General features: G+C 41.9%; 1 protein-coding gene across 1 annotated transcript; it reads left to right on the forward strand.

Moving 5' to 3' along the window:
• The first annotated feature begins 1,051 nt into the window (after positions 1-1,051).
• On the forward strand, positions 1,052-14,723 carry pcyt1ba (phosphate cytidylyltransferase 1B, choline a). Its single transcript, XM_049565105.1, has 8 exons — positions 1,052-1,368; positions 7,621-7,720; positions 9,811-9,927; positions 10,035-10,186; positions 11,191-11,269; positions 11,355-11,497; positions 11,733-11,921; positions 13,394-14,723. The coding sequence occupies exons 1-8, from the start codon at positions 1,060-1,062 to the stop codon at positions 13,616-13,618; spliced, it is 1,314 nt and encodes a 437-aa protein (XP_049421062.1). The 5' UTR covers positions 1,052-1,059; the 3' UTR covers positions 13,619-14,723.
• Positions 14,724-15,971: the final 1,248 nt, after the last annotated feature.

Genomic DNA, 15,971 nt, shown 5'->3' on the forward strand with positions numbered 1-15,971 from the left:
TAATAGTTATTTTCTGTCTCTTAGCGGTGCCTTTGAATCTCTTTGTTGTCATTTTGTGTCTCTTAGCAGTTCCGTTCCGATCTCTTTTTTGTGTGTTGTCTCTTGGCAACTTTTCGAGTCTGCCCCCGCCCCCTTTTTTTTATAGTTATTTTGTGTCTCTTAGCAGTTCAGTCTTTTTTGTATCACATTGTGGTTGTTTTGAATCTCTTTGTTGTTGTTTTGCATCTCTTTGTAGTCGTTATAAATCTTTTTTGTTTCGTGTCTTTTTTTGGTTGTTTTTGTAGTTATTTTGTGTCTCTTTGCGGTCCCTTTGCATCTCTGTGTCTATGTGTTGTTGTTTTTTTGTGTCTCTGTGTCATTTTGAGTCCCTCTGTCGTTGTTTTGCCCCTTACTATAGTTGTGGTTGTTTTGTGTCCATTTTTGGTGATTTTGTGTCTCCTTGTGGTCATTTTGTGTCTCTTTGCGGTTGTTTAGTGACTTTTTGTAGTGGTTTTGTGGTTGTTTTATATCTCTTTTAAGCCATTTTGTGTCACTTTGCCTCAGTTTTGTGTCTGTTTGGTTGTTTTGTGTCATCATGTGGTTGTTTTGCCCATTTTTGTGATTATTTGATATCTCTTTGCAGTTCCTTTGCATCCCTTTGTGGTCTTTAAGCATCTCTCTGTAGTAATTCTGAGTCTCTTCCTGGTTGGTAATTTGAATGACATTTTGCAGATGAAGGCCAGGGGGCCCCTGACACGTATGGCCCCTGGGCCTGTGCCTAATAGGCCTGTTCCATGATCCATCCATGCCTACAGTTGCACATAAATGATGGATGAGTGACCCCCAAATCAGCTGTGTTGCACTTGTAATTTCCACACGATTGCAATCTATCCAATCGAAGGCAGTCTACTATAGGTGTCTCCTTCCCTTGTTTTTGCACAACCATCAATGTTAGTGAACATCTGTAACACCAGTGTTGCCTGCAGACCCATTTGTGACACAGATGCAAAGAGTCTATAGGTTTATTCTAAAGCGTCTATAGAGAGAAGCAAAATTGATGCAACTTTTTTAACTAGATATATGTGCAGGAGCATCAAGATGAGAGCAGAGCTTATCCTCTTTTGTGGTAGCTGTGGAGTGAGACCTCCTCGCTGCCTCCTCCTCTCTGCAGCAGGGGATCAGAGAGGCGGAGGAGGAGGAGGACAGACAGAGAGGCAGAGCAGGGAGTGGGCGGGGGGAACAGAGGACGGAGAAAGAGACAGAGTGGCGAGAGGAGAGAGGCAGCGTCTCACTGATGCTGAGTCACATTACAGAGGGACCACAGCCGCATCCCATGAGTCTTTGGGAATCATGGAGGAGCTCGAGCACACCTGCCCCCATCCCCGGACGGTAGGGCATTTGAATCTGTGTGTTCTGTCGTGTGTTCATGCCTTGCAGTGTGTGTGGCAGACAGAGACAGGGAGACAAAGGGACCTGCTTTCTCCCCTGTTACGAAACAGATCCCCTATAGCATGAGGCTGTGGGATACACTGAGAATGCTGAGTGGACAGTGTGTGTGCTTGAGTGTGTGTTTGCCAAAGAAGGAGGGGGTTCACACAATGGACAACATTGCATGAGTGTCCTGCTGATGGGACATTGCAGCAGTGAGGAGAGCCTCCTGTGTTTGGATCCTCTTGTCTGCTTTGGTGTAATTCCTCATCCTGGCATTCATGTTTGTCTCCTCATATGTGCCTTCTCCTCCTCCCTACCTTCACCTCAACCTCTCTGTTGTTGTGAGACTCTCTCTATCTTTACTGCCGGTGTTTTCCTTTGGCCTTGTGTTTCTCTTTTTTGTCAGCTTTAATCCTCCTTATGCCAGATGTTCTTTGCTTGTGCCAGAGTGGGCTTTACTGTGCACGCTCACGCCACTCGCCCTGATAGGCCTGTGCTGTTTGTCCCCTGGTCAGCGAGTTTAAGCTTTACCATCTGCTCTGTGCCAAGTGTTTGTAAGCCTCCCCTCTATTCTCACCGTGCCCAAGGATTCATGGATGATGAGGGTGCTCCCTAACCACAAACTCTCTGCTGCTACTAGCTTTGAATTCTGATACCTCTCTAATGGAGATCTTAAGCAGTTAAGAGGTTTAACAGTGAGATTCAACTTACGGCTGCCGGGTAGCGTGCACACTGGGAGTTTTTTGTGTATCTTGAATGTAAATAAGATGGCAGAGTGCATAAAAAGCATCAAAATGGAGTGTGTTTATCCAAAAGGATCTCTCTGACCCCCTGACAGAGGTCCAGGCTAAACCTTGAATGTCTTCAAATCCTAGAAATCCCCCTGCGTACACCTGATCTGTGCCGAGCTGCTGTGACTGGATTTACCTCTCTGCAATCACAAGTGAGGACAGCAAATGTCAAAAGGTTGAAAAGAGGCAATTCATGTATTATATATACTGATAAATATTAATATTTGCTTTTTAACTTCCCACTGGCTTCCTGCCATTTTGCAAAAGCAAGTTTGAGTATCCCTGGTTTAACATGACCTGACAACATGTTCGAAGCCAAAAAACAGCGGAAGGATGTGCAAGTAAATGGGACGTGGGAGGATAATCTATAAAAGGAGTCTCACATGGATGGCAATATTAAAAAATGAATGTCTTCTTTCTGTTTCTCCTGTAGCTGTAACTCTTTACCTGCCAATGTGTTGCCTACTTTTATATATTATGTTACACTGATGGATTGAAATCCATTTGTCCACACTAAATGGCCTGTTTCTAGGTCTCGAGATCGCCACCCACGTTTTAATTGCTCAGCAATTCGTATAATGAAGTGAAAGTGAAATTGCATTTCATCAGCAGCAGCTGACCATAAGTAGCTGACCAGACCAAATAAGCACACCGAGCCATTATTGCATCAAAATCAGGAAGTGTGTCATGTGTTATATGTTTTATTGGCTATGCATGAACAAATATATTTTGCTTATGTTTGCCAAAATCCTACATATCGATATACTTATGCTTTGGGTTGACCTTGTTTTACTGTGAGGGTTGTTTTCTGTAGTGGACGTCTGCAACATGTCATCAGTTCAAAATCATGTTTATAAGCAATTCTCATAAAGTTAGGGGAAATACTCGTAAATGTAAAAGTGATACAACAATGTGGATTTGAGCTTCTAAAGACGTCCAATGGTCTCCCGGGTCTCAAACACAGCAGGGTTGAACAAGCTGCTTTAAGGACATTACACCTCCCCAGATGTTTATGCTTGCTTCTTAGAGCTCTTTTTGCCATATATTAGTTTAGGAAGGACCTCAAGTTTGAAAAGGCAAGCTGTAATGCAGTTGATAAAAACATCCAGAAATAGGCAGGTATCTGAAAATCGCTTATCCAGCCGGGTTGCGGGGCCGCAGGCTAAGCAAAGCACCCCAGACGTCCCTCTCCCCAGCAACACTCTCCAGGTCCTCCTGGGGGACCCCAAGGTGTTCCCAGGCCAGATGAGATATGTTATCCCCCCAGTATGTTCTGGGTCTGCCTGGGGCCTCGTACCACTAGGACGTGCCCAGAACACTTCTAACAGGAGGCGCCCAGGAGGCATCCTGATCAGATGCCCGAACCACCTCAACTGGCCCTTTCAACGTGAAGGAGCAGCGGCTCTACTCTGAGCTCCCTCCAGGTGTCCGAGCTCCTCACCCTATCTCTAAGGCTGAGCCCAGCCACCCCACAAAGGAAACTAATTTCGCCTGCTTGTATCTGCGATCTCATTCTTTTGGTCACTAACCAGAGTTCTTGACCATAGGTGAGGGTTGGGCAGCGTAGATGGACCAGTAAATCAAAAGCTTCGCCTTCCGGCTCAGCTCCATTTTCACCAAACCACTGATCCATCTCGCGCTACATTCTACCCTCACTTGTGAACAAGACCCCGAAATACTTGAGCTCCCTCGCTTGAGGCAGTAACTCTCCGCCCAACCCAGAGGGGACAATCCACTGGTTACCGGCAAAGAATCATGGCCTCAGATTTGGAGATGAGCCCAAACTAAACTGAAAACCAACCGGGATAATACAATGAACTCAGGGAAGAAATCCCAAAAGAACACAAGACACCAGGCAGGAAGCGGCGTAGGGAACGACCCCAAGAACACTGGGATGAACCCAGACAAACTGGTATATATACACAGAAAACTAATCACATGCATGAGACATAGCTGGACCAGGAGGACACGGTTGGGCATAAGGAGGGAAATGGAGATTGGCCAACAACAAGGGTGTGGAGAGGAACACTAGGGTGGAGCAGACAAGACTAAAACAGAGCAGGTGTGAAGGGAAGACTCTAGGAACAGGGAAGGACTAATGAGAGAGGTGGAAGACAGGTGTGACAGAAAACAGGCAAGAAAACACACAAAGGCAGGAAGTAAAACCAGACATGACACATGAGGAGAGAATCTACAAAATAAAACAGGAAACAGATTACTCAGGGGAGGTCACCTGCTTATAGCTGAGGTTGTTGCCTGTCATACAGAGATGGATAACTCAAGAACTGTCATCAGTGTGACAGAGTCCCATTAAGGTATGATGATAAAGTATTATGGTAAGAATTTGTGAAAAACTTTACATTTCAGAATAATTTGTAGCCATTATTTAAACAACCTTCTCATTAAGAAACAGTCTTTTCGGAAACTTTTGGGAACACAGTATTTTATGCAATGTGAGCACCACAGGTTAAATTTCACTGACCTCCACTGAATTCAGGAATGTGTGTGCCCCAACCATTGCAGTTTGTAAATCCAGATTGGAAACCTTATTGGTCTTTTGGCATTTTTAACTAGGGATGCACGATATTGGATCCTTTGCCAATATCTTATATGCCGATATATAACAACTTATTTGGCCAATAACTGAAACCGATGTCGATATAGCCACTTTTTTCCCACTTAATTTTAGTGATCATCAAGTCTCTTCTGCAGTGGAATTAACATCATATTATGCACTCTTATTGTGATGGCCCACCAGCAGATGGAGACATGATACACAATACTTTTCAACGTTTGTAATAATTATTCATTGTGAAAAATGAGGAAAAGCATGTTCGGCGAATTGAATAGATTCAGTAGTCCATTTTAAAGACCATTATCGGCTGATACCGATGATGTATCGTTGTTATCGTGCATTTCAATTTTTAACTACTTTTTTTTTAAACCCAAGGTGTTACAATCGTATCATTAATATTATTATTTTAAATTTTGTGTGTGTTTATGGCAGTTATATGCACTTTTTTCAGATTATTTGAGATCACAGAGTGCCTAAAATCTAGGGGTGTAACGATACGTTGATCCACCTCGATACATCGATTCATTGATTAACGATCCGATTATATCAATGCAAAATGAAAACATCAATCCATATCGTCATCTTAAAGATACACATTTATTTTGAAATTCACATAGCACGTCTGTGTCACCATTTCTGGGCAATCGCGCCTCGGCTCAAACAACAAACAGAGCTCAGAAATAAAATGATCAAATCATATTCTAGTTGTTTTTGTGAGTTGATGTAAATGATTGTGTTAGATGGGCATATGATATCGCATCATATCGATCACAGGCTCCTGAATCAAATCAAATCAAAATCGTATCGTGACAGACTTTGTGATATCGGCAAACATCGTATCGCCATCCAAACAAATCAAGATAATATCGTATCGTGATGAAGCTGGTGATTTACACCCCTACTAAAATCATTTGTACATTATTTGGGAAAAACATTAAAGGTGCCAGGGAAAAATAATCACCCCATTTTGTATCTAATTGTTCTCCAATGGGACTGGGGGAAAAAATCAGGGCAGCAGCATTGCATAAAGACATACAGTACATGGGTAATTATTGCATAATGATCACATAGCCTAGATAAGAATCACAGTTCAGGGGGAACACAACAAATTTAGAGAAGCAAAGTAAACAGAAGAGCTTTAGACGACATTACTATTTTTAAGTTACATAATGTAGGTAGGGTAGGACTTTGGCATATAATGGCATTACTAATCTTGAACTCTATTTTTTTGTAATATAATGCCGGAGTAGATTTCATAATCCAATTGTTTATCTGACAAATCCATGCCATGATAATCTGGGCTGCTCTGATTGCAAATCCAGGATCCCCAACAATGCAAATTACATGTGGTCGTCAATACTCTGGATTTGATATTCGGCTAACAAAAGAACATTTACTCCATTATTACAATATTCCACTGGGCCTATACAAAAAATAATGAATGAATTTCTAACTGTAAGTATCAGTATTTGGTGCACACCTGTTTCCTAATAAAGAGGCACACTCTACCTAATTTAATTTAATTGAATTTAAAAAACCTTCAGAGGGAACCTATTTGTCTTCGTTCACGTGTATGGCACATCACATTATCTTAAATTATTACCCATTTAAATTAAGGTTTTATTGGTGCTTTGATGTAATTTTAAAATGTTTAAGATGAATTCATGAATCATTTTGTTGAGAAATATTTCACCAGTAATGGCTGTTTGTCAATTGTTATTTGATATTAGTCAATAAAAAAAGAAACATTTATGTCATTATAAGAGTGATAACACATGTTATAGAGGCTATCGTGTACAGATAGGGGCACCTTGAGATTTTTTGGCTCGCCCTTTGTTGTGCTTTGGGCACACAAAGATTGGAGCGAGTAGAGTAGAGCCCCCCTGCACCCCGCCTCTGGTTAAAGCTTCATTTTCCTTAACGTATTAACCTGTAAAGTTTTACTCTCCAAACCTGCGCCGCCATTTAAAACCTCTGATTAGATATCTAACTGTCCCTATCTGTGCCTGTGGAACATGTTGTCACGCCAGACTCTGATTTGGTTGCTGCTCCGAGAGGATATGTTGACGTCAGTTGCCTGCAGTGTCCACAGAGACTGTATCTGTTTCCATTTTTTCACCCGCCTCTCACACTCCCACAGCTTTCTGCTCTGTGCAGACTCCGATTCTCATTTATTGGTGTGAATGAGATTCGGTGAATATTCCCTGCAGTCAACAGATGGCACACAAAGACAAATTTCCAGGCGTGCTCACACTGCAACACTTTAACCTTGATGTAGCTTTGACAAGCGCAAACAAGTAACGTCTATTATTCCAATCATCCTTTCTTGCCCTGTCTGTCTTTGAGCCATGTCCTGCTGTCTTTTATTCTTTCCTTACCTGCTTGATGCATCTGCAAATGATCATTGTTTCCTCCCCGTCCAGTTCACAGCTGGCAGTCACCTGCGTCACGACCTCTTCCATCTTATTTGCTCCTGTGAAATGAAACTAATTTCCAAGAGGCCTTCAACTACGGATCAATAGCTCTGCCCTTGTTTTCTGACACACACACACACACACACACACACACACACAAACAGTGATCAATACCACTGAGTGCAGCTCTGGCTGTCTCTCAATCCATTGTCCCAGTATGGAGCAGGCATCGACTGTGGTCAATAACCTAATGGAGGTTACTGTAACAGGAGTGAGCGTGGAAACAGAGACATATCGTGCAGCACTGAAGGGATGCAGGTGTTGTAGATGAACATCAGTCTCTCAGACATTCATTCATCCTCCTAACTAAGATGTTTGTTCTCTATTTGATCTCTAACCCAGTCTCTCTCTCTCCGTCTCTGTGTCTCAGACTCTGACAGAGCCTGCCATCTTTGCCCGGGAGACCAGTTGTGATTGTCGCGCCCCTCATGAGAAACTCACTATCGCTCAGGCCCGCAGGGGCACCCCAGGTATACACAGCAGACCTCCTCCTGCTTGTTTTCCTTCTCTGATCCATTTCCTGCAGCTGCTCTTTTTCCCGCTTTCATGTTTGTCTCCTCAATCTGTCCTTTCTCTAACTACATTTACTCACAATGCAATCATCACTGCTCCTGCTACATTTTTTACGATGATACTGTACTGCAGCTACTGATAGAGCACCTGCTACTGCATCTACTTCCTCTGAAGCTATTAGCTCATACCACAACAGATGCTGCTGCTAATGCTGCTGCTACTCCAACGATATCACTATCACTGCAACTATTACTTCTACTACTGATGCTAACAGGAGCATATCTATGTTTCCGGGGTTCTGTGTTCCCCACTTAACCCTGCAAAAAAGGTTCTATGTTTCCTTTTTGTGTAAGCGGGAAACATAAAACCTGGGAAACATAGGGATGACCCCATGCTAACACTACTGCTACTTACTCCTCTTATATAGCCTACTTACTATAAGTACTGCTAGCACAGCTGCCACTGTGTCTACTCCAGCAGTCTCACAACAATCTGACACTGATGCATTTTACCTACTAGTTATGGTAACACTACTATACACAGGGGTGAACTGAGAAACGGGGCCCCTGGGTGCAGACATGCAAAAGGCCTCACCACCTCTACTACACAGGAACAGGAACTTTTTGTAGTCATTTTGTGTCTCTTTGTGGTTGTTTATGTGACTTTTTGTAGACGTTTTGTGTCTTTTTGCCATTGTTTTGTTACTTTTTGTAGGCCTTTTTTGTCTCCTTGTGCTTGTTTAGTGACTGTCAGTAATCATTCTGTGGTTGTTTGGTGTCTTTTTGTAATCAACTTATATCTCTTTGTGGTAATTTTGTGTCTTTTTGTGATTGTTTTGTGTCTTTTTGCAGTTGTTTTGTGACTTTTTGTAGTCATTTTGTGTCTCCTGAGGTTGTTTTGTGTCTCCCTTTGGTCATTTTGTGTCTCTTTGCAGTCCCTTTGTGTCTCTTCCTGGTCAGTACGTGTTAATTAAGGTGACATATTGCCAGTGAAAGCCAGGGGGCCCCCTAGCACTTTAGAGCCCTGGGCCTGTGTCTGATAGGCCCGTTTAGTAATCCATCCCTGACTGTACTACAGGGGTCTTCAGTGTTTTTCAGAGCAAAGGACCCTTTAGCTGAAAGAGAGATGGAGCAGAGACCCCCTGCTTAAGCATACATATGGAAGACACAGTGAATCATCAGACTTTTCTGTATCTGTGGATAGCTACCTTAGTAAGATGTCTGACCCCAGTGAGTGGCACATAGCCTGTCTATCGTAGGGTGAAAGGAGGTTGTCAGACAGAAAGTCATATCAGTGTCAGGCTATATAGTCTTGAGCTGTATTTGCTTTTCAGGTAGGTGAGGGAGGAAAATCTTTTTCATGGAGATAGTTTGTTGCAAAAGGCAAAATATGTTGCATTCATGTTAATGTGTATTTTTAATTTTCAATTTAGTGGCTTGTATTTCAAAATATAGGTTATATAAATATAAGTGGCCTGCCACACAATATTGGTTTATGAAGCAAGATCACTTTGCGGTTTTTCCGTTCACCTCACCATGGCAGGACTATCACACAGTTTGTAGACATGCACCAAGTAGGAACTATACAGGGGGAACTAATGGGTTCTCATAAACAAACAATTACCCAACAGCAGACATTTCCTGTTAGGCAGCAGACATGGCCACAACACAGAGGCGGAAAGTCAACAGTGACGGCTGCCGCCTGAAAGTGGTGGAAAGTTGAATGCTTTTTCCCTGAGAGATGAGCAGTTGCATCTGTCTCATTCATGTGTGTGTGTGTGTGTGTGTGTGTGTGTGTTTAATCACCCATATGATGCAAGACTCAGCCTGTTCCCAGGTATTTTCACATGATCTTATCTTGCCCCATTCAAAACAGTTTGGAAATCCCTGCTGTACTGATACTACTGCTAGTGCAGCTGCTACTATCATTACTATCACTACTGCTCTTACTACTGATGCTAATGCTACTGCAACTGCTGTGGCTACCACTGCTACTACTATTACTTACTCGATTTTTTGATTTATAGTTTTATTGCTGTGTGTTTCAGTGGACCGGCCAGTCAGAGTCTACGCAGACGGCATCTTCGACCTGTTCCACTCTGGACACGCTCGTGCTCTCATGCAGGCCAAGAACCTCTTCCCCAACACCTACCTCATAGTAGGAGGTAGGACAGACCCACTGAGACAACACACACTCATACTGTGCATACACAAATCTGTCTGATAGTGATGTGTATCCGTCTGTGGTTTCTCTCCCACGTGCCTGGAACAGTGTGCAGTGATGAGCTGACCCATAAGTACAAAGGTTTCACAGTCATGACGGAGCTTGAACGATACGAAGCGTTGAGGCACTGCCGCTATGTCGACGAGGTTCTGAGAGACGCACCCTGGACTCTCACACCGGAGTTCTTAGAGAAACACAAGGTGTGTGTGTGTGTATCATTGTCTGCAGTAGTGTCAAACTGTGCATGGAACATCTAGAGGCTGTAATCACATTCTAAAGCCTAAAGTAACTTCTAACTGAGTTAGGAGAAACTCCTAGAAAATAAGAGCCGTGTCAGTTCTTACTTTGGGATTCCTCAGAGTAATTCACAAGGCTTTTAAGGGCTAAAAGTAGGTAGTAAGTCTGAGAGAAGTCAGAGGCAGTCCAGGACTCCTTAAGTCCAGGTGCTGCAGGTAAAATGCCCTGTCCCCCATGATCACTGCTTATCTCTGGAACTGTGCCCCCCACTCTCAATCTGCCCGCAATTACACCCACCCTCAAAAAACCCGGTGCTGTCCCATCTGACCGTAACCACTACAGGCCCATCTCTAACCTTCCCTTTAGTTCCAAAATCCTGGAGAAGGTGGCTGCCGCTCAGCTTCAGTCCCTCACCTCAAACAGTTTCCACAAACCCTTCCAATTTAGTTTCCACCCAAAATACATTACTGAAAAAGCCCTGGTTAGACTCACCAACGACCTCCTCCATGCTCACCACCCTTACCCTCCTTGATCTAAGTGTCTTGTTCCACACCATCTCCCACCCGCTACTCCTGGAACGCATGGCTGATGTTGGGATCACTGGTGTTTCACATTCCTAGTTTGTGGACCGCTTTCCTCCACCTCCACAACATTTCCAGACTCCACCCATCTCTGTCCCAGTCCAGCACTGAAGTCTTGCTCCATGCATTTGTTACATCCCGTAATGCCTACTCCCCACCAAACTCCTTAACAGGCTTCAAATCATTAAAAATTCTGCTGCCTGGATTGTTACCAGCATCAGATCATCCGACCACATCACCCCCATTCTCATCCAACTTCAAAACCGAATTGTCTACAAAAACCCTCTGTTCACCTTCAACGCCCTCCACAACCTTTATTCACTTCATGTCTGTGTGCCAGTGCAGTGTTTTCTGCCGTACGGTCATGTCCTTTGATTGTTCCTCAGATCGATTTTGTGGCTCACGATGATATCCCATACTCCTCAGCAGGAAGTGAGGACATTTATAAACACATCAAGGAGGCAGGTCAGTGTGTGATAACAGGAAAATATCTATGTGTACTTCCTCAGGCAGTTTTCAAAACCCGTGTGTTTTTATGTGTGTGTGCCAGGGATGTTTGTGCCGACACAACGGACGGAGGGAATCTCAACATCTGACCTGATCACCAGAATCGTCAGAGACTATGATGTCTACGCCCGACGCAACCTCCAACGTGGCTACACAGCTAAGGAGCTTAACGTCAGCTACATCAACGTAAGAGCCCGATCAATTCTTCATGTCACCATCATGGTATAATGGGCATGCACATGGATTGCAAGAAATGTAAGCCTTTTACTTCCCATTATATTGGCTATTGCTTCAAATGGGCTGTACTCCTCTACAAATGTTAACCAGTCAGGATACAATTAGACTAATTTCTTGTTCTTCATTGACGTGTCCATTTGCAACACTTGCATAATGGCTTCTCCTCGACATTTAACTCCCACAGGAGAAGAAGTACCGGCTGCAGAACCAAGTGGACCGAATGAAGGAGAAGGTTCGCACGGTGGAGGAGAAGAGCAAACATTTTGTTTACCGTGTGGAGGAGAAGAGTCACGACCTCATTCAGAAGTGGGAAGAGAAATCCAGAGAGTTTATAGGCAACTTCCTAGAACTTTTTGGACCTGACGGTACCTGGGTAAGTGACTCTTTGATAAAGGCAGTTCACATAGTGTCACTGGACAGCATATATGAGCATGTCAGGAACCAGTTAGGTACTTCAAGTGGTTAATTGGTACATTGGCTCCTGTAGTTTGCCTGCTAGTTCACTCCACTGAGTTTGATGGATATTTTTGGCTGCATAGGAGGTCATGTGGGTCAAGCATGCTTACTGTATATAAAGTTAATAGTTTCTTAGTTCATATAATTTATTCTCTTCTAAGTATATCTCATGTTGTATTGATACCCTGTGGACAAAATTATAGGACTTTCAGTGTAACCAGAGGTGGATGAAGTACTCAAGGGCTGGTTGAACAAAGCACCTTAACTTTGCTCCTTATGACACTTAAGGTTAAGTTTTTCCTTAGCTGAGGAAATTATTTAAAACTGTCGCACAGAATCTTTTAAAAGGTTTCCTTAGTCAGGGAAAGACGTACAGTCATTTACTGCACTGAAAGAGGTTTTACAGCAGTAAATTTCTACTGTTTCCATGGAGGCCATTTATTTGCTTGAACATGCACCCGTGATAGCCCAGGCTACATGTTGTATTCTCTCACAAGGTTGGCCTGATAGTAAAAAAATGGCAGAGGATAAGAAGACACGTAAACCACATTGGTTGGAGGAAGAAAAAAAATCATACTTCTATCTTCTACTTCCATCTGTATGTCCGTCCTTCCCATTCAGTGAACGCGATATCTCAACTTCAGGAATTTCTTCGAATTTGGCACAAACATTCACTTGGACTCAAAGATCAACTGCTTAGATTTTGGTGGTCAAAGGTAAAGATCAATGTGACCTCATCTGTCTCATTCGCGTGAATGCGATACTTTAAGAACGCCTGTAGAGAATTTCTTCAAATTTGGCACAAATGTCCACTTGGACTAAAGGAAACTGATTAGATTTTGGTGGTCAAGGATCAAAGGTCAAGGTCACTGTGAGCTTTCATCCATCCCAACCTCAGTAAAGCGATATCTAAAGAATACTTTGAGGGATTTTCTTCAAATTTGGCACAAACTTTCACTTGGACTCAACAATGAACTGATTAGATTTTAGTGGTCAAAGGTCAAGATCAATGTGACCTTGTATCCATCTCATTCTCGTGAATGCAATTTCTCAAGAGGACCTTGAGGGAATTTCTTCAAATGTGACACAAACATCCAGTTGAAATGAAGAATAAACTGATTAGATTTGGTGATCAAAGGTCAAGGTCACTGTGACCTCAAAAAAAATTTTTTTGGCTATAACTCAAGAATTCCTGTAAAAAATATGACGAAACTTCACACTGATGTCTAATAGAATAAAGTGATGAAGTGATGACATTTTAATTTCAAAAGGTCAAAGGTCAACTTCACAACAACCATGCGGCATTAATTCTAGTTTATACATTGACTTTTGTGCAGTATGTACTGTACTAACACTCACTCTGCTTCTCCCTCCTCTGTCCCTGTACAGAAACAGGTGTTTCAGGAGCGCAGTGGACGAATGCTGTCCTACGCTCTGTCTCCCCGAGAGTCGCCCTGCAACAGCCCTCCCCGCGAACTGTCCCCCCTGCGCTCTCCCTCACCCCCGTCTCCCCCCGTCCGCTGGCACAACGCACGGCCCTCGCCCCCAACCTCCCCCAAAGGAGCATCTGCCTCGATAAGCAGCATGAGCGAAGGTGATGAAGATGAGAAGTAGATGGACTGTTGAACACACACACGCATACACACACACACACACTTCACTCACAATGCACTGCCTGAGAACTGCTCACACACACACAGTCACACACACTCCGACAAACACTGGCTGGATACTGAACAGTTATCCTCAAGGGAGACGGCGATCATGGGAAATGTAGTTCTTTGCTGCGGAGCCGAGAAGCCATCACTGTCTCTGTTGTCTGGGCAACCAAGCAGACAGAAGCAAGACAAAAGAAGGAGAGGATTTACGAACATGGTGTCACATATCGTACGCAGGTGCGGAACGCTTCGCAGCATCTTTCGGGAGGATTTGCTTCGGATTGTCCAGCGCTGATAGAGACTGTCTGACAGCCTGCTCATGACATCACCTCATCGCTTTATGTCCTGTTCTGTTTAATTTAGCATTTTTACTGAGATGCCAAGATTTCTTGTAACTACTGTGATCACCACATGTGAATAGGCACAATGTTGCAGAGCATTGTGGGTATTGTTCAGTTCAACAGGTTACGTGAATCAACGGGAACTGGATTCATTAATCACTGAGTTATTTAGTGCTTGTTGAACTGAGAGTAAGGAATAAAAGAAAAGACACTGCACACCCCAGATTAGTAGAAGTGAAGTGTTGGACAACTTCTTGGCACTTAAACACCATTTAAGCACAAATGGTTGGCAAGGATTATTAAAATCAGTGATCAACAATTCTTAATGTACTTGTTCCCACGCTACTGTAATGACCACTAAAACGGATTAAAACTAATCCCTGAGAAAATCATATGAAATTAAAATTAGCCTCTGGGAATGGCAGCCTGCACATTCCTGAAATTTATCCAAAACTGAGATTAATGTTTAGAAAAAGTTCAAGTGAAAAGTGGTTTTTATCACCTTGGTTGTACAGCTTTGTCTGAAATCAAACTATATAATCCTAGTTGTAAAGTTCGTGTGACAGTAAGAGTTTTAAAATGACAAAGGAAACAAAGTTTGCTGTAAAATTAGACACTAAATCGAACCCCTTAAGTATGGAGGATGAAAAATGACTTTTTTAATAATTAAATAAATAAATGTATAAATTAAAAAATGCAGGAATAAAAAAAATATATAAATAAGTAAATAAAAGAATAAATGCAAAAAAATACAAATAAAATAATAGTATAATTATGACATTAATAAATAATATATAATTAATTCTATTATACATATATATTATATAATTATTTATATAATATTATAATTGTTAATTTTAGTTATAATTAATTATACTAATAAGAAATAAATAAATTAATAAATAATTAAATCAATGTTGAAATAAATATGGAAATGAATCTACAAATGCCTAAATAAGTAAAAGCTTATAATTAAAGTGGACACAAATAAATAAATATTATTTATTTCTGCATTTCAGTGTCTGCATGTTAATGAAATAGGAGGTCCCAACTTCTGCATTTACTTTATTCATGCATTTATTGCTTTATTTCCATTTTTATTTCAGCATTTATTTAGTCTTTTATTAAATATTTTCTGTATTAATCTATTTAGTCCTGTATTTTTTAAATTTATTCATTTATTTATTCATACTTCTGTCATTTATCGTCCTCCATACATAGATCTGAGTCTTGAACAGCCTTCACTTATTAGCTTCTTGAATGTAACCTGAGTCTTTAGGACCACATCTACAATAGAGCTTAAATGTAACCACTCTAATTTCTAGTCACGTCATACAAACACACAAGTCCTTCAGTTGACCACACAAATACCATATCTCGCAGTAATGGATTAGTTGAAACATTTGTGGATTTCCAGCATTACAAAGCCATGCATTTTTTTTGACAGTTTGCCATGTTTTATCTTTCAATGTTAAGCAGAAATTCTTGCTCTTTTAAATTTGATGTCAGCTGTGAATCAAACCCGGCAAACATGGAGATGCAGCCTTCCTCTAGGACTCTGATGATACTTGAAATATACAATAATTGAAGCCCTCCAGGTGAACTGTCAGGTCCTCAAAAGCTGGATCATCATCACCCTTATGTTTTATTTGCAATCATTGGAAATGTATGTAAAAACTTAATTCTTTGGTTCAGGTCTGCTCACTCACGCCAGGCTGCCTGGAGCGGACCTCTCTTCCACCCCAACAGTACAATAAATACCCAAATGCAATGTAGAGACCTTAATGTCCTGTACGCACTACATGTTAATCTGCACTATATGTACAAACTTTGGGAATGTGTGTCCTTTTTTATTTTTTAAATTTCAATGTTCAAACGGCTTGGTATGTAAATAAATCAAAACTCTATAACTGAATGTGAATAAAAACGCACTTCACCTTTGGATCAAACCACAACAGACACCTCACA

Source organism: Epinephelus fuscoguttatus, linkage group LG21, assembly GCF_011397635.1.
Source record: "Epinephelus fuscoguttatus linkage group LG21, E.fuscoguttatus.final_Chr_v1".
NCBI lineage: Eukaryota > Metazoa > Chordata > Actinopteri > Perciformes > Serranidae > Epinephelus > Epinephelus fuscoguttatus.